At 37.3% G+C, this 26,645-nt stretch overlaps 1 protein-coding gene across 1 annotated transcript; it reads right to left on the bottom strand.

The window, feature by feature from the left end:
• Positions 1–23,329: 23,329 nt before the first annotated feature.
• Positions 23,330–23,869, bottom strand: LOC145800704 (putative mitochondrial protein AtMg00860). Its single transcript, XM_082890432.1, has one exon. It carries the CDS (start codon positions 23,867–23,869, stop codon positions 23,330–23,332), a length of 540 nt encoding a protein of 179 aa, XP_082746558.1.
• Between the last annotated feature and the right edge of the window lie 2,776 nt (positions 23,870–26,645).

Here is a 26,645-nt window from a genome sequence, read left to right as displayed (position 1 = left end):
AGCGCTTAGAAGCTGCAAAATCTATTAACACTAAGTGAAAAGATTAGCACTTAGAAGTTGCAAAATCTATTAGCATTGCCAACTTGTCTAAGTCTGGACACTTACTGTTTTCACACTTGAGTGTGAGACATGAGGAGGGGCTTCTTTGTATGATTCCTTAGCTAGGCTAACGTTTTTTTTTTTGAATAACGTTTAGCACTAAGCGCAAACGTTGCGGCATAGTGATGAAAAGATCAAGGCTGACAAGGTTGTTATGACTCTAAGAATTTGACGCATCGCTTGTAAGAGCATTGTGTTGAATTAGACTTTTTGGCCTAATTCGCGCTTAAGTTACTTCAGGAGCTGTCATAGTTGATAGCTTATTCTCTCCTTCTTGTGGATAGTCGAATTAATTGCAAGTAACTATGAAGCGAGAAACAGAGATGGCATGAGGAGTATCGTCATCTTTCAACTAGATGTAGTAAAGTGTATGGAGAATAAAATTGACTTGAAGGTGCAAGGGATTAGCACTTACTAGTTAAATTTGCGACTTAGGCGCACTTGATATCTCCATGACATCCCTTTTATGATCTAGTGAATATGACTTAGTCGTGAGTCATTACCTAGTTGGGCCTAAACCTTTAAAACTTGTCTTCGAGAACTCACACATTAAGATGATTGGAATTAGTTTATGACATTGGTCATGAACCAATGGCTTATTATACTTAATCACATTAATGAGATGATGACACGATGGTTTGAGTAGGCCTTCTCGGGCCCACTCGCTTATGACATCCTGCTCTCATATGAATGTGTAACTTCGTTCGCAATGGGTGCGCACAAGTAAGTAGGAAAGCCGTAGAAGGTCATTTGTATTGGCGCATTTAGTCCACTATGATATTTTGTGACTAGATATGTGTGAGGGTATGATAGCTAAGCCTCAATCTCGACACATTTATAGATTACGATATGCATCTGAGTCAAGACTATTTGATCTCCCATAAGTCAAAAGTTTTGAGATGATTTTTGACATTGCACATATGAGGTCGAGATCAATTAGATAAGAGCTTTTGTGCTTTTAGTTTTGACCAAGGTGGCGAGTATCTATGTGAGGTATTTTTTTAGAAAAACTCTGTGAAGAGAGATGGATGCTTAGAAAATTGATTATTCTTAGTACTCAACAACACAATGGTGTAGTAGAGATAAGGAATTAAATATTGTTAATGTTAGGTGGATAATGGCGCAAAATGTTTCCCAATTGGGAATTGCACTAGTTTGTTGCCTATATCCCTAACTAAGTGCCCTCTATATCAGATTTTACACTCCATTTGAGTGATGGGTTAGCGGAGAGCCATCTATGGGCGATCTGTAACCGTTAAGCAGCTTATCTTTATTTTACTTCTCATAAGATTGCGAAGTTCAGACCTAGGGTTCTATAGCGCATTATTGTATGCTGTCTTGTAAACACAAAGGGTCGTGTGGCGCATTATTGTATGCGGTCATGCAAACCCTCCGGGTCATGTGCATATAGGTAAGTAGCTTTGTGGTAGTGTAACTAAGTCACATAAAGTTTTATTAGTAAAAGTGACGTGAATAGAGTTTTTGGAACTCTATAAGATAGAGAATTCTAAGCATAGCGCTCTATGTAGCCTAGTTGAGAATGAAAAGAAATTTCCAATATCTTAGGGACAGTGGGAGCGATGTGCCTACTAATGGATTACACCATTAGAGAAGAATACTCTACATTCTTAGTTGCGTGATAGCGAATGTGAAAATTTTCCACGTCATCACTGGGTGATTGAGAGGGAAACATTCATGATTGCTCCGCAAGATGATAAAGAGCCTAGGATAATGCCTAAGGCTCTAGTCCCCTATTTTTAGAAAGTGGATCAATGTTGTGCAGTTTAAGACAAAGTCTTTGAGGATTAACCTTTTTATAATTTGGTTGACTTTCCATTATGACGCAAAACTGTTATAAAGTTATGCGTAATTTGGATAGTCATTGTTAAGGCATAAGGCTCGCTAGATACCGAAAAGTCGCACCATTGAGGAAAGTGTAGACCATGAGAAGACTTCCTCCTGGGGAGTGAGGTTATTTTGACTTAGGCTATGATTGACATAAGTTCGGAACATTGATTTGTGGACATTGTGACCCAACTTTCTCGTTAGAGAATTGGATAAGTAGATCCGTAGGGATTTACCTTCTGCTTTTATGGTGAAAAGTTAGGAGCGCAAAAAGGTTGCTAGTTCCAATAAATCTTTTACAGCCTAAAACAGTTATCCATATAGTGGTTCTTAGATTTTGTCAAGCCATGATAGGCCAACGATGATCGATGAAAACCACTGAGGCATGATCAATGGTCCAAAAGAAGTTTTTCCTTACTTAGTCATTATGAGCCAGGAATTTATAAGATTGTCGCCACCTAGGGTGGGCAGTCTTCTATTTTAGATATGATGGACATGGGTGATGTAATTTATATGCTCGGATGTACGATCCTTAGGGATTGTTTTAGGAAAATTCTCGGTTTGTCTTCGATGACTTACGTAAGGAATATCCTAGAACGATTCTATATGCAAAATTGCAAACCCATTGACTTATCTATCGGTAAAACACAGAGCTTTAGCTATTGAGTGAATCCTCGGATTGTCTTTGGAAAAAACAGATGACCTATATTCCTTGATCTTTTCTTTGTTGTGGGAGCCTAAAGTACGCTATGTGGGCGTATTCGGCATGATAAGTGTTATCTTTGGTAAATGGTCAACTGAGTTGTTTAGACATTGACCTTGCTCATTAGACTGTGGATAAAATGCTTTACTAGTAGTATATTGATTTGCTCCTTGTAAGATTCAATGCGCTAGTTGGGCGCATCTATGCTAGTTGGGCGCATTAAGAATGAACGCAAATTGGTCACCAAAATATCTTTAGAGAGGTGATTGCGCAAGAGGTAGTGATCTTAAATTACTTCATGTGAGGCGCACATGGTGGATTCCGTTGTATATACTTATCGCAAGAGGTGCTGATAAGGCTTATGTTTGGAATCTATAATTGCGCAAGTTGTGGTCAATTTTTTTTAAAATCGATCACTTATTTTGAGATGATGGGATGTTGACACTATTATGGTTTGTGTCATAATGATTAGCAAATGATGATGTCAGCAGGCAAGATTGGCTCACTCAAACGAGCAATCACCCTTGGCGCTTGGGAGCGAGCAAGGATGAGACTGGTGGCTTATTTTTATTTGGAGCCAAGAGAGGCTTAAATCATCCACTATGTATGTCGCCTTGGTTATAACCAAGATGAGGTCATGTTAAGGACCAAACATGGATGTTAGTACCCGCTTTCCATGTTGTGCCTGTTATGATTAGCCAGATGCGAGATCACATTTGGCGCCTAGAAGGCGAGCAAATAGAGAATTCGGGTTAGGCGCTAGAAAGCGACTAGACTAATATCTGTACGGTGTATCGAGTATGACGTCACTCTTTATGGAAGAGTTACTCCACCGTAGCATGTATTCATACTATATGTGCTTGGTGACTGAGTAATGAGGTGAGAGAATGGATCCCTGTTTCCTCACCGTGTGAGTCTTACGTGTCATTATTGATATGACTTCACTATGTACCCTTTTGTGACTTTTTACTATGTCATAAGATAAGGGGTTGATGTTCTGCTACTTTGGTATGTTGCCTATGGTCATGTATGATTTGGCCTTAAGGGACATCACTGGGAAAGCGGTCAATCCTAAACTAAATGACATGAGGGCAAAGGGAAGATCATCTAGTATTACACCACCGTTGTATATTCACTGTCGGCAACTCACATCGCTCTGTATGAAAAGCGAATTGAGTGTGAACATATTGCAAGAATTGAGAGGGTCAAACATGCTCTTTTTGAGGGATTAGAGATATTTTTTTTGGACCGGTGTAATTAGATGAATCTGGGGTATATGAGACACAATCTCTGTTCTTTTTGGGTTGATGTCTCTATACTAACTCATATTGAGTTTCTAGTATAGAGCTCCCACATGCAGGTGTTCTCAGCGGTCGCACGGTGCATTGGCTAGTATGAGATTGTTCATTTTTTGGGAGATTGAGATAGAGATGTGGCAGTGTCATGCCAACTCATGTGCGAGTGGGAGATGTTAGTAATGGGCGCCCATGTGGCATGACTATTTGAATTTGAATTTGAATTTGAATTTGAATCTTATCCAAATAGGTTTTGAAATTGAATTCAAACCTATTTAGGATAACCACTCAGGATACAGATATTATCTCCATTACTGATATGGATAGATAATAATAACACATTATATATCTGGTATATGGGTTATGGGTGATTAAGAGAGAAACAACGTATGATCTGAGTTTTACCCATATACTGACTCTTTCCCAAAAACAACGATCAAGTCATTTGCACTATGATTTGTGTGGGTGATATTCATTCTGTAATATCACTTCACTGCTGGGTTGGTTTATCAGATTCTGGAAGCACGTGATTTATCCACGAGATCCTTCAATTCAGACTCTGTTTATAAGGTATGACCATAATTTTTATTCCGCTGCGTTATACTTTGTTTAACAACAACAGACACGAGTCCTAGTTGGCTGGGGTGGTGTTCACACTCTTCAAAATTTCCTGGTGCTACTCAAGAAGTCTTGCCGGTGTGAATACAAAAAGCTTGTTGATTAAATGTGAGTGTGCCAGAACTTGTGAACCTAGTTCAAGTTGTAGGAATTGTTGAACACTTCTGACTTATAACATAGAGAAATGCCTGTGTGTGGTTAAGAGGAATCGCCACTGATTTAGATCTTACTCCAATGAAGAAGACTTTTAACAAATTTATAGGTGCCAAAGATAATTAAACTAAAATCGGTACTTGCATTGATTGAGAATGAAGTAAGATTGATAATCTAAGATAACTAAGGTGTGAAATTAAAGAAACTAAGCTATGATGCTAAGCTAAGATAAATAGGCTATGAAAACAAGATGAATTCAAAGACTCTTGGTCAAGTTGATTGGTGATGGACCTTCTCAAGTGTTGCACTTGGAGCCCTTTATATAGTGTTGCGGAAGCCCATAATTCTGCTCAACTGCCAAGTACATGGCAGCTTTTCCTAGTGACATCTGTCCTTCATCCTTAATCTCCTAAAACTAGAAAATGGTTTTGACCTCCAATGGCTAAGTCCAATCCTTGTACCTTTGACTTGGTCCACCAAGCTCTGGAAAGCCGCCATGTGCCCCTCTAGATTTGAATTTGAATTGACTTTGCTTGATTTAGGGAAAAGGCTCTTTTGTTGTTGCATAGAATCCTCTTCTTTGTGATGCATATATATCCTTAAGGAATTCAAAAACCAATCTTTCCTTACTTGGAAAACTAACCCCTTGACTGTAGTATGCATTGATCCTTCATATCTTCACCAATTGCCACGTGTCCATCAAAAACCCACTTGCCTTGATTTTGGAAAAAAATGGTTCTACTTTTGTAGCCTTATTGTTGACATGTGATATCTTCAAATCTTGTATAAGCCTCATCATTAGCAATTTCTTTGACAATCTTCTTAAAGATATGGCACCAAAATAGGAGATAAGACACTTAAGCCTTGTTTGGGGTGTACTAATAAGTACATACTTTTTATTTTTTTATATTTTTTTTCATCACATTATCTCTCTACTTTTCTGCACATCTTTTCGTAAAAAGTCAAAAAATACATTTATTTAGATCATTCAAAACCAAGCCTTAAATAGGGGATAAGCCTCAACAGCCTCCTAATTCTTAGGAACGGTTAAGGCTTGCCTCATCCACCAAATCTAAATTATTTTATTTAATTAATTAATCAACCAATTTCCTTCGTTAATTAATAAAATAAAATAAAATAAATTTCCTTTGCTTAGGTGCCATTTATCTTTGGTGGGTCCCAAAGAATCTTTAACTCTTCATCATCTACCGACACGTGAAATAAAAAATTGAGGAAATTGGCACGTAAGCAATTTTTGTCAAAAATGGTACAAACAATACCTCTTTCAAGTACATTCTTAGTTCTGTCAAGGAATTAAAATGATTTACTTGAATGCTAACATCCATTTTTTCTCTTGATTTGAGTCCCAATAATAATGATTCTCCTTAATGTGCTGGACCAAAATCCCTTGCGAAATAGAGCCTTGAAGATCGGAGTGTGAGAAACGAGCTGACGACCATCATTACACTTGTCATCAGTATGATGGTGTCCCTTCACCCTTTAGGATTGACAGCGTCTATCAGTGGCAGGACTGATGACGTCTTTACAATAGTGGAAGTGACTTGGACTCCTTAATGGAGTGATTAGATGAGCATCTTCAGGTCAAATTCACAAAATTTCAATCTTACCACCAAAAATTGGCGCCACCTTCATTGAGAAGTTAATCCATCTAGCGCTAAGGCTTATAAATAGCCTCAACTGCCTCCTTGATTTCATTGTATACCTCTTCTTCATTTTGCCAAGAATTCCCTCTGTTTTTTTTGCTCCCATGGCTTCCAACAAAGCTGCAAACTTTAAGAAGGAACTAAAATTCATTGGGCCTAAGATCGATGCCCTTATTAATGATAAGAAACCTTCAATCTATTTTGAATATTTGATCGATCTCCCCAATTTCATCAGTTCATATTTGAAATGCAAGCTAAGGCTTGGTCTTGCTTTTGCTGCTAGCTTTCCTACCTATCTTAATTAGTATTACCCATGCCTTAAGAAGAAACTACCATTTTAACACTCTGTTTTTGCCGACTGGAGTCACTATAAGCTGTCCTCACCCTTCAAGGTTTGGCATTCTCCCAAACATGAGTACGTCGCTTGGCTGGATTGTGTAGCTACTGCTAAAGGCCATGTTTGGAAAGAAACAGGAAACTATGATGCAATCATGTTGAGCCGAGGTAATATTTGACTTGACAAAGCCCTGTTCTTTTCTATTTCCCACTTCTGGTCCATCTCTACCAACTTATTTCATCTAAAGACTGTTATGATGGCCTTACCTTGCAGGATACTGCCTTTTTAGCCAATTTTTGCCTCCATGGAGACGAAGTAAAAACTCTCATTGTCTGCAAGGATATTGCCTATGTTTATCCTGACAAGAAACTGCTAACTTACTCCTTTTTCCTACTTGCTGTTCAGTCCCAGAACAAGCCAAAGCCCTCTCTCTGGGCAAAGAACTTGCTCTTGGTACACTAGTTCTGGCTCACCTTTATAGAGAGATGATAGAGTTGGTTTCTTCATGCTTGATTAACGGTTCTGGACTGTTCTGACTTATGCAACTCTGGCTTTGGGCTTATTTTCTAGAGTTTGCTCCATCCATTCTTGCCACGTGCTACAATGTGACTGTTTTGGCTTCCGATTCTTAGAGGCCTACTCTAACGCCCATGTGTTTGATGAATGTTTCACTTTCTTTTATAGAAAGTTGATATCTCGTGATGCCTTTGCTCTCCTTCCTTTCACACGTGATTATGTCCCTTCTTGGCTCAGCATTTCTCCATCCAAAGCCACTGGTCAGAAAGATGAACAATTTGAAGTTTGGGCCAACTTCCTAATCTGAAGGGACCTTCCATTTGGCCTTAGCTTCACGCCAAATAGCATATAACGCCATGTAATTCGCCTGTCAATTTGGCATGTCTCAAATGATCCATGCCCCTCCATACTGGACTCAAAATGACACATTTAAAGGCAGACTTGTTATGAGCAATGTAGACATTGAAGGACTCAGCTCTATTTTTCCTACTCTAAAGCAGAACTTCCATTTCAAGGTCTTCGATGAAGCTTCTGATGCCACCATAGAATTTGATGTTTGGTAGGAAATGTACATTATAAACAAAACTTCCATTAATCTGAAGGCACTTCTGATTTGCATCTTCCTAGACCGCATTGCCAAGATTGAGGACTCCAAGGAGACAGTTGCCCCAAGTCCTGCCCCTTCTGGAGGACAGAAAAAAGGAATTATTTCCTTCCTTGATCGTTTCAATTCAGTCCTTTGCTTTGAGGAATTCTTTAAGTATAAATGGAACCCTTTGAAATTTGAAGAGATGGAAAAAATTTGGGAGGAAAAATTAACTGAAATTTCTAACAAATAGAGAGATAAGGCAAAGCTGGCATTCCTTAAAACTTATCAAACCTTAGGTACCAAAACTCCTACCTTAAAAACTTTCCTAAAACCTTACCGCAGAAACATTCCTCACTTCCCTGATACATTTCCCCCTTGCTTGATACATCCTTTGTTTTTGCTGACACTCTTCGTGAGGAAGGAATGAATGCCTTCCTTTTTGAAAAGGAGAAAATAACTGTTGCAAAGACCAATGTTCATTCCTAGGAAGTTGACGATGCTATTAGATGAAGAATAATCACAATAGTTCCTATCCCCAATGCAGGTCAGCTTCCTCTCTTTCTACTTGATTCTGACAATTTCTACCCTCTGGCCTTGCAAGAATTCACCATCATTTTCTAGCAAAGGAAGATCTCAACTTTTATTAATGAATTGAACTTTTGTCTCTAGGCAGGTGCCACTCCACCAGCCAAAAGAACCAGGTCAAATTACAAGGCAGAAATTGTTGCTAGCCTTTTCAATTCTTCTTCCCTTAAGGTAAGAATTTTCTATCATTTCCGACTTCCTTTCTTTGTACTTCTACTGAGCCTTTATTCTTTATCCTAGAAATCTCATGAGATTGTGGTAACCAAAACAACCAAGGTTCCAACCCAAAAAACACTAACCCTAACCAAACGAAAGAGGTTCGAAATGATAGCTCGCAAAGGTTACACTCCTTTGGTGGATTCCTCCAATTCTGCCATAACGCAAGTAGAAGACAACCATCCTAAGATAATTTGTCTACCTTCTGTCAACAAAGTAAAACTTTTCACTTCACAACCAACTTCCTTCTTTAGTTTCTTTTTGGCCTCTTTCTTACTTCTGATCTTTCTGCACAGGAAAAGGCACAAGAAATAGCAACATGTCAAAGTGAAATTACTCATGCTTTCAAAGCACCAGAACTTGCTCCATCTATCCCAAAGCCAACAGTGGACTTGGATGTTTAATTTGAGGCTCTATCTCAAAAAGTTACTCCAACTGCTTCTGGAGCCTCTGTCAGTGGAACTGCCTCCTATAGCCAAGTCATGCCATCATCAAACAAAGTTGAGAAGGCCAACAATGATTCGAAGTCTTTGCTAGCCTTGTCTTTTCCAGATGTTTTGCACCCAGGACAACTCCCAGTTCTAACTTTTGTTTTGAAGGTTCTAACTACCTCTGCACCCTTTGACTCCATCCTTCAACTAGCTCTTCAAGAATTTCAGCAGCAGATTCTTGAACTAAGCTAGATTTGCCTTTCTCTTGTTCGCAAACAAGGAGAAATTGATGAGAAATTTCAACGGTTAGCTTATTTCCAGAATCTCATAAAAGAGTATGTGGATTCCTATAAAAAACTGAAGGAAGCTACAAATGCTAAGGCCAACCACATTGTCTATTTGAAGGACCAGATTGCCATTCTTCAAGTCCAGCTGGAAAACACAGAGAAAGACACAGCAGTCTTGGCTGTCTAGAAATAGAAAATGTACACAGTTTCTTCCTTAGTGAGTGTTGGATCCTCAAAGCTAGACATCAAACTTCCTAAACTTGCCAAGACTCGTGCCGCAACCATGGTTGAACTGTAAGTTATGTATGCCCCTTGGAACATTCTCAAGACTAAATTGACTAGTCCCTTGTAATTGCCTTTTATTGCACCCTAAAACTTTTGTTTAGCTTAAGAATCTATAGCACTTTTGTCATTGTTCAGCCCGTTAAGGCTGTTTTTGCTTGTCAGCCTAGTTCTAGACCAGACCATTTGGAACACATTTGTACATGCTTAACTTTGTTCGACCTATTTAAACCATTTTTGATCTAATGAATGCACATAACTTTAAGTTGTTGACTCCATCATTTCCTACATTGTTGGATAAAATTTCTTCAAGTACTTGTCATTTATTGGATGCTTTGTAACTCTCCATCTAAATCTTGCAATTGGTAGGAAACTTCTTTACAAATTCTGAAAACTTGAAATGGATCCTCCTAACTCGAAGACCATTTCCCAAACTTAGAATCTTTTGCATCAAATGGTAGGACTACTTAAATAAGTGTACTTTTTGTCTTTTTACGAAAAGATGTGCAGAAAAGTAGAGAGGTGATGGGATGGAAAAAAGATAAAAAGATAAAAAGATGGATTATTTTTGGGTTGCCAAACTTGGCCTAAGTCATTTTCTACAAAATTCTTATTCCTGACTATTTGATCATAAGCTCTAGCTACTCCTCGTTTTTGCACTAAAAGTTTTTCTAGAGCTGCTAACCTCACTTTATCAAGATCTTCAAGTTCCATAAACATAGCTTGATTGTATTGTGCAGGAGTTAAACTATTTTGAAATGCAACCCCTAAGGACTTCACAGTAACCTCCATAGGTAGGACTGCATCATGCCCAGAAGTAAGAATAAATGGTATAATTCATGTTGCTATTTTTTTTAACGTTTTGTAGGCCCACAATGCTTTTGACAAGACTTCATGCCAAATCCTAAGTTTGTCCTCAATCATTCTTTCAATGATGCCTTTCAAAACTTTGTTTGTTGATTCTACATGACCACTGCCTTAAGCGTTATATGGAGTTGAATGAGAAAACTTTATACCATACTCTTTGGCGAAAGCCTAGGCTTTCTCACTAAAGAAAATTGTTCCCCTATCGGCCGCAATATGTTGAGGTATGTCGAATTTATGGATAATGTTTTCTTTGATCATCTTAATGATGTCACTTTGATTTATTGATTTCATAGGAATGGCTTTGGCCCACTTTATAAAGTAATCCGTAGCCACAACGGTAAAGGAATGACCCTTAGAAGATAGGAAAGATCTTGCTAATCATGTCAAAAGACCAACCTCTAAATGGTCATGGTTTAACTATGGAGTTCATAGAAGTTGTTGGAGCATGTTGAATAGACATCCTTGGGCTAGTCTAATACAATATGAACGAATAGTAGGCCAATAATATTCATACCTTCTAATTAACCATCTCATCTTCCTTCTTACCTAGTGAGCCCTACAAATTCCTTCATGTGCCTTAGCTATCACTTTGATTTCTTCCTCTTTGGAAAGGCACTGCAGGAGCAAGTCCTCTTAGGACTTTTCTTGCATAGTTCTCCCTCAATCCAGACATAATGTGTTGCTCTCTTTCTAGTATTTTTGTCTATAGGAAGTTATGGATGTTTTAGGAATTGGGTTATGGAAAAGCGCCAATCTTGCTCATAAATCTCTGTCATGTCTACTTCCAGGATAGGTTGCTCTCTCCTCTTGACTGAAGGAAACAATCTTCTTGGATGGTGATGGTTCTTTGATAGAAACCTTGAGGAATCTTCACCCAATTCGCAACTTGAGCCATTTCATTGGCTTCATAATTAAATCTTCTAGGAATGTGTTTGAGTAAAGCATCATCAAAGTCTTCAAGGAGTTGTCTAGCTTCCATGAAGTAAGGAGCCAAATATTTACTATGGCATTTGTAAATGCCCCCTAAGTGATTAATAACAAGCTGTGAATCTCGAATCACTTTTACTATTCAAGCTCCCATTTCCTTTAATATTTCCAAATCGATTATCATAGCCTCATATTCGACCTGATTATTCGAGCATTCAAAATCAAACTAAAAAGAGAATTGTGTTTTTAGGCCTTTAGTAGAAATGATTACGATCTCGTATCTAGAAACTAGATTAGTTTTAGAACCATCAAACAACAAAGTCGAAGAAGTGAAGCAAGATAAACATGAGAGCAAGCCGAAACCAAATTCATCGCTGATTTCTAAACAAGGATGATCAGCAAGGAAATCTGCTAAGGCCTGGCTTTCACAGCCTTTTGAAGAATGTATTGAAATGAAAATTCCATTAGAGTTAAGGCCCCATTTACTAATTTAGTGTCTCATTATGGGCCAAGAAAGTAAATACTTAATGAAATCAGTTTTGCACACTAAGTAAACCAAAACAGGAAGCATGTAGTGCCTCCGTTTTATTGCATAAAAATAAAGTGCAAGACATATAATTTTTTCATAGGACTGTATTTTCAGTCAACAGGAGTCAAGAGCCTGCTAAGATAATAAACTGCTTGTTCCTTCCCACTCTCATTATCTTGCATTAACAAACTCCCAATGAGCTTCTCCAAAACAGAAATGTACAACTTCAGAACTTTATTCTTGACAGGGTGAATTAGGATAGGAGGCTGTGCTAAGTACCTCTTAATGACCTCAAAAGCATGCTGGTGGTAAGGAATCCATTTGAATTGTTCTTTATCTTTTAACCTCAGCAATTGAGAAAAAACTTGAACCTTTCTTGCCAGATTAGAGATGAAATATCTAAGAAAAATGAGTTGTCCCAAAAGTTTCTACAGTTTCTTCTTGCAAGTAGGAGGCTTAGCTTCCTAGATTGCTCTTATCTTGTTCTTGTCAACCTCAATTCCTCTTTGATGAACCTAGAAATCCCAAGAAATTGTCTATTGTTACACCGAAGGCACATTTCAAAGGATTCATTTTCAAGTCGCAATCTTTCATCCTTTCAAAAGATTTCTGTAAATCTGCTAAGTGTTCCTCATAGGAATTAGACTTCACCACCACATCATCAATATATATCTCCATAAATCGGCCTATTATGTCATGAAAGAAGGAATTCATGATACGTTTTTAAGGCTAAAAGGCATTACAACCCATTCATATGTTTCCAATGCACCAGGACAACGGAAAGCTGTTTTGGATTTATCATCTTTTTCTATGATAATCTATTTGTATCTTGAATGGCCATCCATAAAAAACAGAACCTTGTGCCTAGCAGCACCATCAACTAACAAGTCTACTATAGGCATAAGGTCCTCATCCTTAGGGGTGGCCAAGTTCAAATTCCTAAAATCTATACAAACTCTAATATTTTCATTCTCCTTGACTATAGGTACCGTGTTTGATAATCATTCTACGTATCTAGCAGTTATGATAAAAATAACTTTAAGCGAACACTCCAACTCATCTTTGACTAGTAGAGTTACCTCATTAGACATCCTCCTAGGTGGCTATTTGTACGACAAGAATCCTTCCTTGATTGGCAGACAGTGCTCCACTAGTTCTCTGGATAATCTAAACATTTTTCTATAATCCCAAGAAAAACATTCCTTGAGCTGACACAAGAGTTGAATAAGTCTAGTCCTGCATGGTTTAGGAAACAGTTGGCTAATGTAGACTGGTTTGAACATTTCTACCATTCCCACATTAATTTCTTCCAGAGGGTCCTGAACTTCTACCGTGAGGCCATCTAACTTGGCAAGAACTGCTTTTATAATTCTTCAAATTGGATAAAATCTTTGTTAGGAATGACTTCTTCAAAAATTACTTCGGCTGAGTTTACCGGAGCTTCTTTTTTATCTAGACCCACTAATCGTTTCTACGCTAGGTAGGCTATCAACCTGGCCATCATGGCTTTAAGGGCCATGGCCTTTTCCGTATCTAAGGGCCTTGGGTCCATTCTTAATCCAGCTGTTGGCCTATTGATTTCTAAAACTAAGGGGCCAACTAGCTCTTTGTAGACACATTCCAACTTTTCTGCTGAGGAATGGTTGGATGAATTCATGCTTTTTGGACAACCATACTTGTCATTTCTTGAAAACTTCATAGGTTCAATTTCTTTATTGTAGAGCCTTGCATTTACATGATTTGCAGAAGCTACAAACGACTTTCTTTTTGCCCAGACTACTTTTACATTTTTATCATTCCAAAATATAAGGCCCTAGTGAAGAGAGAAAAGGACAGTCATGTAGGCATGTATCCAATCTCTACCGAACAAAACATTATAGATTGATTTAGAGTTAATGATAAAGAAAAGAGTAGTTAGGGTTTTATCTCCCACAGTTAAGTTCATGATCAAGATTCCTTGAGAAATTGTTGACCTCCTGCAAAATTTGTAATGCCGGCGTTAGCAGGCAAAACAAATCTTTCTCTATCTTTCCCAGTTTTTGCATCATGGCTTTGTTTATGAGATTGGCTGTAGAGCCATTGTCTACCAAGAGCCTGTTGACTAGAACACCATCTAGCAATTTTGTAATGTATAAAAGACAAAGGTGATTGCTGGCTTTTGGATATGGCTTCTTAAAAATGACATTTGCTGAGGCTGATACATTTCTGTCTTCAGATTCATCCTTCAACACAATAATGAAATGACTAATTTATATAGGCTGGAAGGACTTCTACTGATAGGAATCTTGCAGAATTTCTACTATCGCTCCATGCTCTTTAACATCTCTGTGAATGTGAGATGGTTTTCCTTCCTTAGCCCTGAAAAATTGAGACAGGACAAACACTATATTGCACGAAAGTTTCTGAGTTGAAGTAACTGGTTTACTTCTAAAGATGACCATTTTCTTCTCTGTCTTGCCCCCATTGCCTTGTGGTTGGCTAAGATTTCTAGTGTATGAGGTTGCTTGAGAAGGACTGAGGCATACGTTGCTGATTGCTTCTAAACAAGAATATGATCCTCCTACACAGGACTGGGATCAACCGATTTTTTCTTAGGATGGTACTTCTTCCTCACCTCCTTCCTTTCTGGAGATGGGGCCTTGAATTTTTGGTTAGGTTGATCTTCTGAAACATCCTGTTGAACTTCTGAATCCTCCTGCTTTGCTACATCTTTGCCCTTGACCAATCTTGTTGCTTTTCTTTTTCATTGTAAGCAATGTTTCTAGGATTTTTACAAAGATAACTGGGGATGAGAAAACTTAGGATGTCTAACATTTGTCCATCTTCTTGGAGGAGTTATAGGAGGTTTAATAGTTCTAGCTTAGCCTTGGATAGGGACTGTGATCTTCAAATTCTACATTCCTTCCTGTAAATTGGCCCTAACAAGCCGAAGTCATTGAAAAATAGAAACTCTCTACTTGGATTCTTTTATCTTGTTGGCAGGCTAATGAGACTCTGCCCCATACTTAATGATCACACTCTTGATAGTTGGTACATTTCTCTAAGGAACATAGCCACACTAAGTACATGCTAGATTTAGGACTGGAAGGTAGAGTTCTTGCTGGTCATTCTTATGATTTTGAGACCAGGAAACTCTTCTGAACACTCTCTTTCCTTGTGGATAGGACTCATCATAGAATTTTTTTATCTGACTCCCTTCCCTTGTATGAACGAATTGGAATGCTGTTGGGCCGAGAAGAAGCCTTATGATAATCTTTCGCTTAGGAGTCCCTTGTAGCATTTTTGCCAGGCTGATGGATGCTATGTTTGTGCGAACTCTTTTGGAAAAGGAGCACTATCTACTTCCATTGTAGGCTTTTCCTTTTCAAGAAACTTGAACTCTTCTTTGTCAATACGATCTTGAATAGCATTTTTGAAAACAATACAATTATTAGTAGCATGATTCCAGGAATTATGAAACTTGCAGTATTCCTTGTTCTTGACTTCATTAGTAGAAGGAATTTTGTGACCCGTGAAGAATCTAAACATCTTGTATGCCATTAACTGGTCAAAACCTTCTTCTGCCTTGGTGATATCGAAAGTGTAGGAATAAGTTGTCTTGGCTGTAGTGGAATTCCCTTATGCCTTCATTGGTTCTACCTTGACAAATGCCTTGCACACATAAGGCTTTCTGTTTAGGATTTCTACCACAGTAACCTCATGGTTCAGTTTTGTGTCTGTATTTGCCACCGGATAATTAAGAACTCTATAATAGGTGCCTTTCGACGCATTCCTTCGGTCTTGCTCCTCTCCAAGGAGTTGTTCATACCTAGCTGCTCTCGCGGCTAATTTAAAGAGATATTTGAATTCCATGCCTTTAAATTTCTTGCAAAGTTCGAAGTCAAGGCTATTTTGAGCCAGCTTCACATACTCCATTTTTGGTAGGACAATGTAACACTTAAATCTAGCTCTTTTGAACCTTGCAATGTAGGCTCCTATGTCTTGCCAAGAACCTGGATAATTTTTGACAAGTCAGCCATAGTAACTTCTGGTTGGAATATCTCTTTCATTTGTTACCAAGAATGGACTGAGTCTGGTTGCAAGCTAATGTACCAAGTGAAGGCTGTTCCAGTTAAGGAATTTGCGAACAAACTCAACTTTAAGAAGTCATTCTATCCTGCCTTGCCACATGGTACAATAAACCCCGCAATATGCTCAACAGTAGAATGATTATCTTTACTAGAAAATAAAACAAAATCAGGAACTTTATACCCTCTACAAAAATCGTAATTTCTGTTGATTGCTTCTGAATAAGGCTTTCGATAGATTGGCTTGCCAACACGTCTGAGTGCAGGACCGAGTTGTTCCTCGATGAGATCCATAACTGATCCCTATTCATGGCTGGATTTGGTTGATGTGCCCCTTGATAAGCGCCACGTTGTGGTTGGTCGTAGAAATTTTGACCCCTTACTTTAGGAATTGGCACAAAATTATGCCCTTTCTATTCTAGAATCGAAAAATGGGGATGTTCTCTCTGTTTAGGAATCAGAGCAAAGTTCTGGCCTTTTGGATCTAGACAAAAATTATGCACTCTTTGTTTAGAAACAGGAACTGTAGACATCCTATTTTAACCAGCTCTAAGACTTGGGCACTTTTTTCTGAACACTCAATGATGAAAATTATAATGTGTTAATATATGAATTTCTCAGAAAAAAAAAATCAGATTTAAGCTTTAATCGCAACTTTACACCCGTTTTGGCCAAATTAGTTTAGCACTATTCAAAAATCTTTTTATACATTTTTCTTATCCAGAAAATTTAGCAGTTTGAAAAAAATTGGCTCTTCAAAACATCAATGGGTTTTGACTATTCACAATTGGCCTTTCAAACAAATGAATGGGTTTTGACTATTCACAATTGGTCTTTCGAACAAATGAATGGGTTTTGGCTCTTCAAAATTGGCTTTTCAATAAAAATTGGCCCTTCAAAGCGTGAAGAGGTCTTGGTTTTTGGCCTATATATAGAAGACCATTAAAGTTATGGGGGCTAGTGAAATTTTTTGATTAGAGAGAGGTCTAAACTTTGATCAAAGAAAGAGTTTATCACCATTTTCCTACATTTCACTAATATCCACTGATATATACCACCTAAAACTTCACCAAAGCTAAAACTTGAACTTTCTTGCTGAGATTTCAACAACATACTCCACAACCTTGAGGGCGATCAAAAAAAAGTTTGTAAATTAGAAAAATTCAACATTTCCCCGAAAGGAGAATTTTTGAAAACTTTCATTTAATTTAAAACATGACATAACTTGTTTAAATACTTTATTCATATCTTTTTTATAACTGTTTAATTGCTTTAACGGGAAGGCTGCACCACCCATGTATCTGCTGTAATTTACTGTTGTATATAAACTGTTGTAATTTATTGCTTTAAATAAAATGTTGTAATTTACTACTTATATATACATTGTTATAATTTTACCACTTTAAATGGTCGGTCGAACCACCTAATTTATTAAAGATGTGACCCCATCGGATGATAGTGATCGATAGTGAATATTAATCTCCGACGGTGAATAGTAACCTCCAGAGGTAAATAATAACCCTGACGATGAATAGTGCCTTTGGCGATGAATAATAACTGCGGACGAAAAATGCCCGGTAAGATGAATAACGACCAAGAAGAGTGAATAGTAATTCTCATGGTAAATAGTACTGTCGGCAGTAAATAGTGTCCTGGGATGAATAGTGCTCCTGCAAAATAAGTTTCCCCAGACAGAACAGAGCAGTTTTCCTGTGTCGAGCAGAACAGTTTTTGGTGGTCTCCGAGGCACATGAAGCTTTTGTTTTCTTTTTTAGTTTGAAAGAGTTGTGAGGTTTTTATTTTGTTGTAATATTCTATTCTCTCTTCAAAGTGTTGTAATAATTTCCTGGCCCGTTCCTTTCTATCTTGTTCTTTTACTTGCTTTCTTTATTTGTGAATATGCATCATATTTTGTTTTTCGATATATCCATGCTTTGCATCCATGTTTCATGCATCTTGATTCGGCTAAGTTTGCATTTGTGAATTTAATCAATTCCTATGTGATTATGTGCACTACCTCATGTTCTTGAGATGATTCACATGTCGTATCTTAGAAGCCGAATCTTTAGTTGCATCTTAAGAGTGAATTGCATTAGGATGTTGTATATACGATCATGCATGTTTTACTAACTTTGTTTTGTAGCTATTCACGGAACGTCGGTAAATATGTAAGTTTTTATGCTTTAGCATCCCGTTTGTGTGTGTTTTTCTTATTATGTTTAAGCATCCTACCATGTGGCTACTTGCTTACTTGATATAACTGTATGAATGTTTATGGATGGAGGTTATGTTGCTTAATTTGGAATAATGTTGATTTTTCATGTTTGTAAACTCAATTTATTTAGGTTGTACATCTTCAAAACTCTTTCAAAATATATGAAATCAAATTATTCCAAAACAAATGACATAGTCTATACTTGTATGCTTCACAGAGTAATTTTTAGGATTTATGAAATAATCAAAATATGAACATATAAAGTAAATAAAATTCATATCATGGTTTAGTAAAGGTCAATCTTTTGATCGGGTGAGCGGGGGTGCTCAATTAAAGACATTCCCCTCTTATACCTAAGGTTTCAAATCGAGACAACTTTGGTTATGATGAACAGTGGCCTCGGCACGAGTCATGGGTTTCCTAATTTCCCAAAATATTAGGTGGTGACTTTGAGATCTGATGATGCAGTCCATTTCTGGCAAAACGTTTTGCAATAAAATGGATTTTCTGAGAATTGCCAAATTTTGACTCTCCATCTTTGTTTTACATTACACTAGTGAGACTAGATCAAAGGGACCGAGGGTCCGAACTGTTTAACGCGCATGGGTACTTCCCGGGCATGTTACAGGAACAAAGTTCTACCCCATCAGTTCATGAATCGAAACATAATTATGGTTTCTGTCACACCCCAAACCCGGGTATGGCCGACCGTGGCCCGCAAGGACTTAGCCCAAGGCACACGTAAGCCTATACATGAACCCAAAATCACAAAGAACAACTAAACAATAGTCCAATAATAAATAACCAAAACTCAATCCAGTGACATGCTACAATTATAGACGGCAAAATCAACCGTAATCAAAACCATCCAAACTTATGCAATATAAACAGCCCACATATCAAAATAATCCTAAATGAACCCCAATAAAAATAAAAAATAAATAAATATGCACAAACTTGACATAATACTCTAAAATAAATGAATGTTCTAGAGGTCCATGCAATTGAGTCCCCGCTACGCCATAAGTCCACTCTAAGTCCTTCTAACACCTGGAAGTGATAAACAACTAAGTCAGCTGATAGCTCAGTGAGTAGCAACATGGATAGTATATACAGTTTTGAAAACAGGGTTCAGTTAAAAAATAAGATATATATCACAAAACTAGATTGGCATACAGTTTGGTAACGAGAATCTGTTTCAAAAAGAAGGTTCCACAGTTCAATAGTTAAAATACTCATGTCTCTCATGAACATGATAAATGACATTTTCCACTTAAAAAAGATTACAACATGAACACCAATAATTTTTTTGGTACCAAGAAAAACAAGTAACATTCTACAAAATTCTCAAGGCTATAAGCCCCGTTAGATCCAATACCGAACTAAGAGTAATCCTCAGGGTGGCAACTTGGGCCTTTTCTTTAAGACGATCTGATTGAAGGTTACCTAGCTTAACCTAGGTCTTTTCCTTACAATCGTTGAGCACTAGAATCATCACGGCCCAACCCGAATCTGTTCCCTAGTGGCCAGAGTCACCACACACAGTGGAATAATTTCCCTAGACTAAAATACATAGATGGTCCCAATAATTAATACACATCAGTTTCACAAAACATGGTAGTTCACCATTATAAACATGAGGCCAAAACACATAGTTTACAGTATGCCAAGTTCACAAATGTGTTTAGAAATAATTTTATTCCATTGATAATATAATAATTTATCAAAACAGTTTAGTCATGAAGTAACAATTTAATTTTCCAACAGTTCAGGGTAGGGGCACATTTATAAAAATATGTAGCATGAAACCACTCACCTGGAAATGAAATAATATAATTCTCGAATAGAGTATTAAAGTTCAACTAGTGCCCTGAACCAAGTATGAAAACTACATGTCACTACTAATTTAAAAATACTAAAGAATAAGAATTAAGTAACCCCAAACTAAAGCCCACTAACATGGCTCAACCCAACTCACCGTTACTCTTAAATATTACCTAAGTTCGTGTTCTTCAAGGTCTAAAATCACCCAAGACATGGGTTTAAATCGAAACCTAATTAAAAGTAACTTTAAGATAAAACAGAATTTTAAACTAGTTTTCCCAATTTATTCGCTAACTTTGAAAATTAAAAACGCACTCCACGTTGTTCGAAAAATTCTAAAACCCTCCAGATATCAACTAATATATCCTAAGTTTCAAACCCAATTGGTTTTATCAAAATAATTATTTACAATTAATTATATATAAACAGGTTGTTTTCTGCAGCACTTTAAAGAAATTAATGGCTCTCTTAGTATACATGAGCAATCAATGTAAGGCCAAAAACGTATGAAACTAGACTCGTAACCGGTTCTAATGACGGTGATTTGATAATTTTCAGATTTATATCCAAAGGGAACAACACTCCCGAACTTATTGTTTAAAATCAGTTTTCTGGATAGATTTGAACGCATTAGTTTATATGGATTTTGACTCCCAAAAATTATGAAAAAATTCAGATATGCAATTTAATATGTAATTAATCTACTGTAAAAATTTCAGTTCAAAATTCATTCGTTTGATATGGTTTCTTGATTTTTAAAGTTTGTGATTCTTTATAGAATTTTTAAACTAAGAATTTCTCCCATTCTTTATACATAAATTTAGCTCCTCAGATTTCTTAACAGTGTATATATATATATACAAAACATATAAACCTACAACCTTTCCATGAATGAATAAAATAATTATAGAATAAGGATGAAGAACAAAGAAAGAAGAGAAAAAAAACCTAGGAGGGTTATTCTTTGATGATCACACACAGCACAACACACCCAATTCCATCCTTAATTAGTTGCAACCTTTTGTTCCTCTTCTCTCTCACGGCTGCTGCTGCTGCTGCTAGGGAAATTGTTAGAAGAGCTAGGGTTTTGTTTTGTTTTTATTTTATACTAGTGGTTGGGTACACCTAAAGCATGTGTAGGTCAAATAAATAGATAAATATACAAAATATATGTATAGGTTATATGCAACTCAAATGATAAGAGCCTTATTTATTAACCTTGTGGTCTAGAGTTCAAGTCACACCCTTCTCTCTTTATATATATTTTTAATAATAAATCTTGCCTCTTAATTAAAGACTTTCACCATAAATTTATTTTAGGTTTAAAATTAATTAAAAGACCTTCCAAATATTTAATTTGCACTTTAGGATTCACTATCAAAATATTTGAGATTGTAATATTATTATTATTTAATTATTTACTTAATTTTTATATTCGGGTTCTCACATTCTCCCCTACTAAAAGAAAAGTTTCGTCTTCGAAACTAACTTGAGTAAATCATAAGAATAGATATGGGTACTTCTCCTGTATCTCGTCCTCTCGTTCCCAAGTCACCTTTTCAACTAGATGATTACACCACAGTACCTTAACCAATTTAATGGCATTTGTACATAACATTTTTTTCTATCGAATCCAAGATCTGAATAGGCATCTCCTCGTACGAAAAATCCTGTCTAATCTAAAGCGGCTCATAATCTATCACATGTGACGGACTGTGCACATATTTCCTCAACATAGACACGTGAAACACATTATGCACTCCTGCCAACCTAGGGGGTAAAGCAACACGATACGCAACCTTACCAATCTTCTCCAATACCTCAAATGGACCAATGTATCTAGGACTTAACTTTCATTTCTTTCCAAACCTGATGACTCCTTTCCATGGTGATACTTTCAAAAATACCATATCTCCCACATGAAACTCTAAATCTCTCCTACGATGATCAACATAACTTTTTTGTCTACTCTGAGGAATCAATAATCTCTCTTTGATGGTGATAATTTTCTGTGTAGCATCCTCCACCAAATCAGGTCCCAACATTTGCCCCTCACCAACCTCATACCAACACAAAGGAGGCCTACACTTCATCCCATACAAAGCCTCATAAGGAGCTACTCCCAAACTAGAATGATAACTATTATTATACGCAAACTCCATGAGCGGCAAATAATCACCCCAATTACCTCTCCAGTCCAAAGCACAAGCCCTCAACATATCCTCAAGGGCTTGAAGAGTCCTCTCTGATTAGCTATCTGTCTGAGGGTGGAATTTAACCGAATACCCATAGCTAACTGTAATGCACCCCAAAACGTAGACACAAAACAAGGGTCTCGATCTGATACTATCAACACAGGTGCACCATGCAATCTAACAATCTCCTTCACATACAACTGTGAAAATCGAGCTAGAGAATAGTTCATTCGAACTGCAATAAAATGTGTTGACTTGGTTAATCTATCAGCAACTACCCAAACTACATTGTGATTACTACTAGTACGAGGTAATCTGCACACGAAGTCCATGGTAACATGATCACACTTCCACTCTGGTATAGGTAAGGGTTGTAGTTTCCCCGCAGGTTTCTGATGTTCTACTTTAACCTGTTAACACACTAAACACTGAGCCAAAATTCTGCAATATCTCCTTTCATACCATTCTACCAAAAATGTTCATGAAGATCCCGATACATCTTAGTGCTTCCAAGATGAATGCTGTAACTAGAACTATGTGCCTTCGTCATAAACTCCTTCCTCAAATCACCACCAGTAGGAACACAAATTCGGCTGCGGAATCTAAGCAACCTATCATCACTAACCACAAAGTCTACATGCTTACCCTCTGCCATTTCTCCTTTAATACACTCACACTAGGGGTCAATCTCCTGAGCTAAAAGAATCCACTACTTCAAGGTTGGTTGAACTATTAACTGACTTTCATAAGCCCTATCACTAGGCATGACAACCTCAAGCCTCAAATGTCTTATGTCTTCCACCAAAGAACTCTCAACAGACAAAGCCACTACATCTCCAACTGCGACCTTCCTACTCAAGGCATCTGCCACCATATTTGCCTTCCCCGGATGATACAAAATATTCACATCGTAATCTTTTAGCAACTCAATCCATCTTCTTTGCCTCAAATTTGGTTCTTTTTGTTTGAAAATATACTTCAAACTCTTATGATTAGTGTAAATCTCACATGACTCTCCATACAAATAATGTCACCAGATCTTAAGAGCAAAAATCACTGCTGCTAACTCCAAGTCATGCGTACTCTCATGTATTTTCAACTATTGTGGCGCATAAGCACACCTTCCTATGCTGCATGAGCACATATCCTAAACCTTGTCGTAAAGCATCACTATAAATCACAAAACCACCCCCATCTGCCGATAAGGCAAGGATTGGAATTGATGTCAACCTTTGTTTAAACTCTTGGAAGCTACGCTCACAATCATCATTCCACTCAAACTTTACCCTTTTCTTGGTGAGACTGGTAAGTGGCAAAGCAATATGGGAAAATCCTTCCACAAACCATCTGTAATATCCATCAAGCCCTAGAAAGCTGCGTACCTCTATCGTCGAAGTAGGTCGTGGCCAATCAACAATTGCCGCCACCTTCGTGCTATCCACAAATACCCCATCTTTACTCACCACATGACCCAAAAAGGATACAATGCTCAACCAAAATTGACACTTCTTAAATTCTGCATACAGTCTCTTCTCCCTAAGGATTTGAAGTACTACCCTCAAATGCTGCTCATGCTCCTTTTTACTCCTCAAATAAATTAGGATGTCATCGATAAACACTACCATAAATATATCTAGCTGCGGTTTAAATACTCTGTTTATCAAATCCATGAATACAGCTGGTGCATTTGTGAGACCAAAAGGCATCACCAAGAACTCATAATGCCCATAACGGGTTCTAAAAGAGGTCTTAGGAACATCCTCATCCCTTACCTTCAACTAGCGATAGCCTGACCTTAAGTCAATCTTAGAGAATACTTGAGCTCCTTGCATTTGGTCAAATAGGACATCAATTCGTGGCAAAGGATACCTATTCTTCACTGTGACTTTGTTCAACTCCCTATAATCAATACATAATCTCATAGACCCATCCTTCTTTTGTACAAACAACACAGGTGCTCCCTAAGGTGAAACACTGGGCCTGACAAAACCTTTGTCTAACAACTTCTGTAACTGAGTTTGTAACTTCCTCAACTCCAACGATGCCATTCTATAGGTCTCTTAGAAATAAGTGTTGTGTTAGGGACCAAGATATCGGAAAATTCCACCTCACGATCTGGAGGAAGACAAGGTAGATCCTCTGGAAAAACATCAACAAATTCCCTCACTACAGGCAGCTCCTCTAACTTCTACTCTGGCTGTTTGATACTCACCACACAAGCTAAATAACCATGACACCCTTTTCTCAACATTTGGTTAGCCTGAAGGAAAGAGATAAAACAGATAGAAGACCCTTTCCTATCTCCTTGAAAGAAAAACTCATGTTGTCCTGGCATTGCAAAAACTACCCTCTTTCTAAAACAATCAATAGAGGCATGATGCTTCGTCAAACATTCTATCCCCAAAATAACATCAAAATCCTTCATCTCTAAACAAATCAAATCCACTGGAAAAATCCTACCATCCAAGTTTACCTCACAAGATCTACAGACATCTCCCAATACTACTGTTCCACCTAATGGAGTAGACAAGGTAATACAAACATCAAAGGCACACAAGGAATAGAAAATCCGTGTAGATATCTAGGTGCCAACTCTTAACCATCAAACTACAATCAAGAAAGATTAAACACAAGCTTAAACAAAACTAACTTAACCATACACTACTAAGGACTATAGAGACTCGGAACTCGAAATGCAAGACATGTAACTTGATAAACCTATAGCTCTGATACCACAATTGTCACAACCCAAACCCGGGCATGACCTGCTGTGGCTCACAAGGACTGAGCCCAAGGCACACGTAAGCCTATACATGAACCCAAAATCACAAAGAACAACTAAACAATAGTCCAATGATAAATAACCAAAACTCAATCCAGTGACATGCTACAATTATAGACGGCAAAATCAACCGTAATCAAAACCATCCAAACTTATGCAATATAAACAGCCCACATATCAAAATAATCCTAAATGAACCCTAATAAAAATAAAAAATAAATAAATATGCACACACTTGACATAATACTCTAAAATAAATGAATGTTCTAGAGGTCCATGCAATTGAGTCCTCGCTACGCCATAAGTCCACTCTAAGTCCTTCTAACACCTAGAAGTGATAAACAACTAAGTCAGCTGATAGCTCAGTGAGTAGCAACATGGATAGTATACATAGTTTTGAAAACAGGGTTCATTTAAAAAATAAGATATATATCACAAAACTAGATAGGTATATAGTTTGGTAAGGAGAATCTGTTTCAAAAAGAAGGTTCCACAGTTCAACAGTTAAAATACTCATGTCTCTCAAGAACATAATAAATGACATTTTCCACTTAAAACAGATTACAACATGAACACCAATAATTTTTTGGGTACCAAGAATAACAAGTAACATGCTACACAATTCTCAAGGCTATAAGCCTCGTTGGATCCAATACCGAGCTAAGAGTCATCCTCAGGGTGGCAACCTGGGCCTTTTCTCTAAGACGATCTGATTGAAGGTCACCTAGCTTAACCTAGGTCTTTTCCTTACAATCGTTGAGCACTAGAGTCATCACGGCCCAACCCAAATCTGTTCCCTAGTGGCCAGAGTCACCACACACAGTGGAATAATTTCCCTAGAATAAAATACACAGATGGTCCCAATAATCAATACACATCAGTTTCACAAATTGTGGTAGTTCACCATTATAAACATGAGGCCAAAACAAATAGTTTACAATATGCCAAGTTCACACATGTGTTCAGAAATAATTTGATTCCATTGATAATATAATAATTTATCAAAACAGTTTAGTCATGAAGCAACAATTTAATTTTCCAACAGTTCAGGGTAGGGGAACATTTATAAAAATATGTAGCATGAAACCACTCACCTGAAAACGAAATAATATAATTCTTGAATAGAGTATGAAAGTTCAACTAGTGCCCTGAACCAAGTATGAAAACTACACATCACTACTAATTTAAAAATACTAAAGAATAAGAATTAAGTAACCCCAAACTAAAGCGCACTAACACGGCTCAACCCAACTCACCGTTACTCTTAAATATTACCTAAGTTCATGTTCTTCAAGGTCTAAAATCACCCAAGACATGGGTTCAATCGAAACTTAATTAAAAGTAACTTTAAGATAAAACAAAATTTTAAACTAGTTTTCCCAATCTATTCGCTAACTTTGAAAATTAAAAACCCACTCCACGTTGTTCGAAAAATTCTAAAACCCTCCAGATATCAACTAATATATCCTAAGTTTCAAACCCAATTGGTTTTATCAAAATAATTATTTACAATTAATTATATATAAACAAGTTGTTTTTGGCAGCACTTTAAAGAAATTAATGGTTCTCTTAGTATACATGAGCAATCAATGTAAGGCCAAAAACGTACGAAACTAGAC

This window comes from Camellia sinensis, chromosome 10 (genome assembly GCF_055761805.1).
Source record: "Camellia sinensis isolate YWXY chromosome 10, ASM5576180v1, whole genome shotgun sequence".
NCBI lineage: Eukaryota > Viridiplantae > Streptophyta > Magnoliopsida > Ericales > Theaceae > Camellia > Camellia sinensis.
The sequence above is the reverse complement of the archived record's forward strand: the minus strand, read 5'-3'. Positions and strand labels throughout refer to the sequence as shown.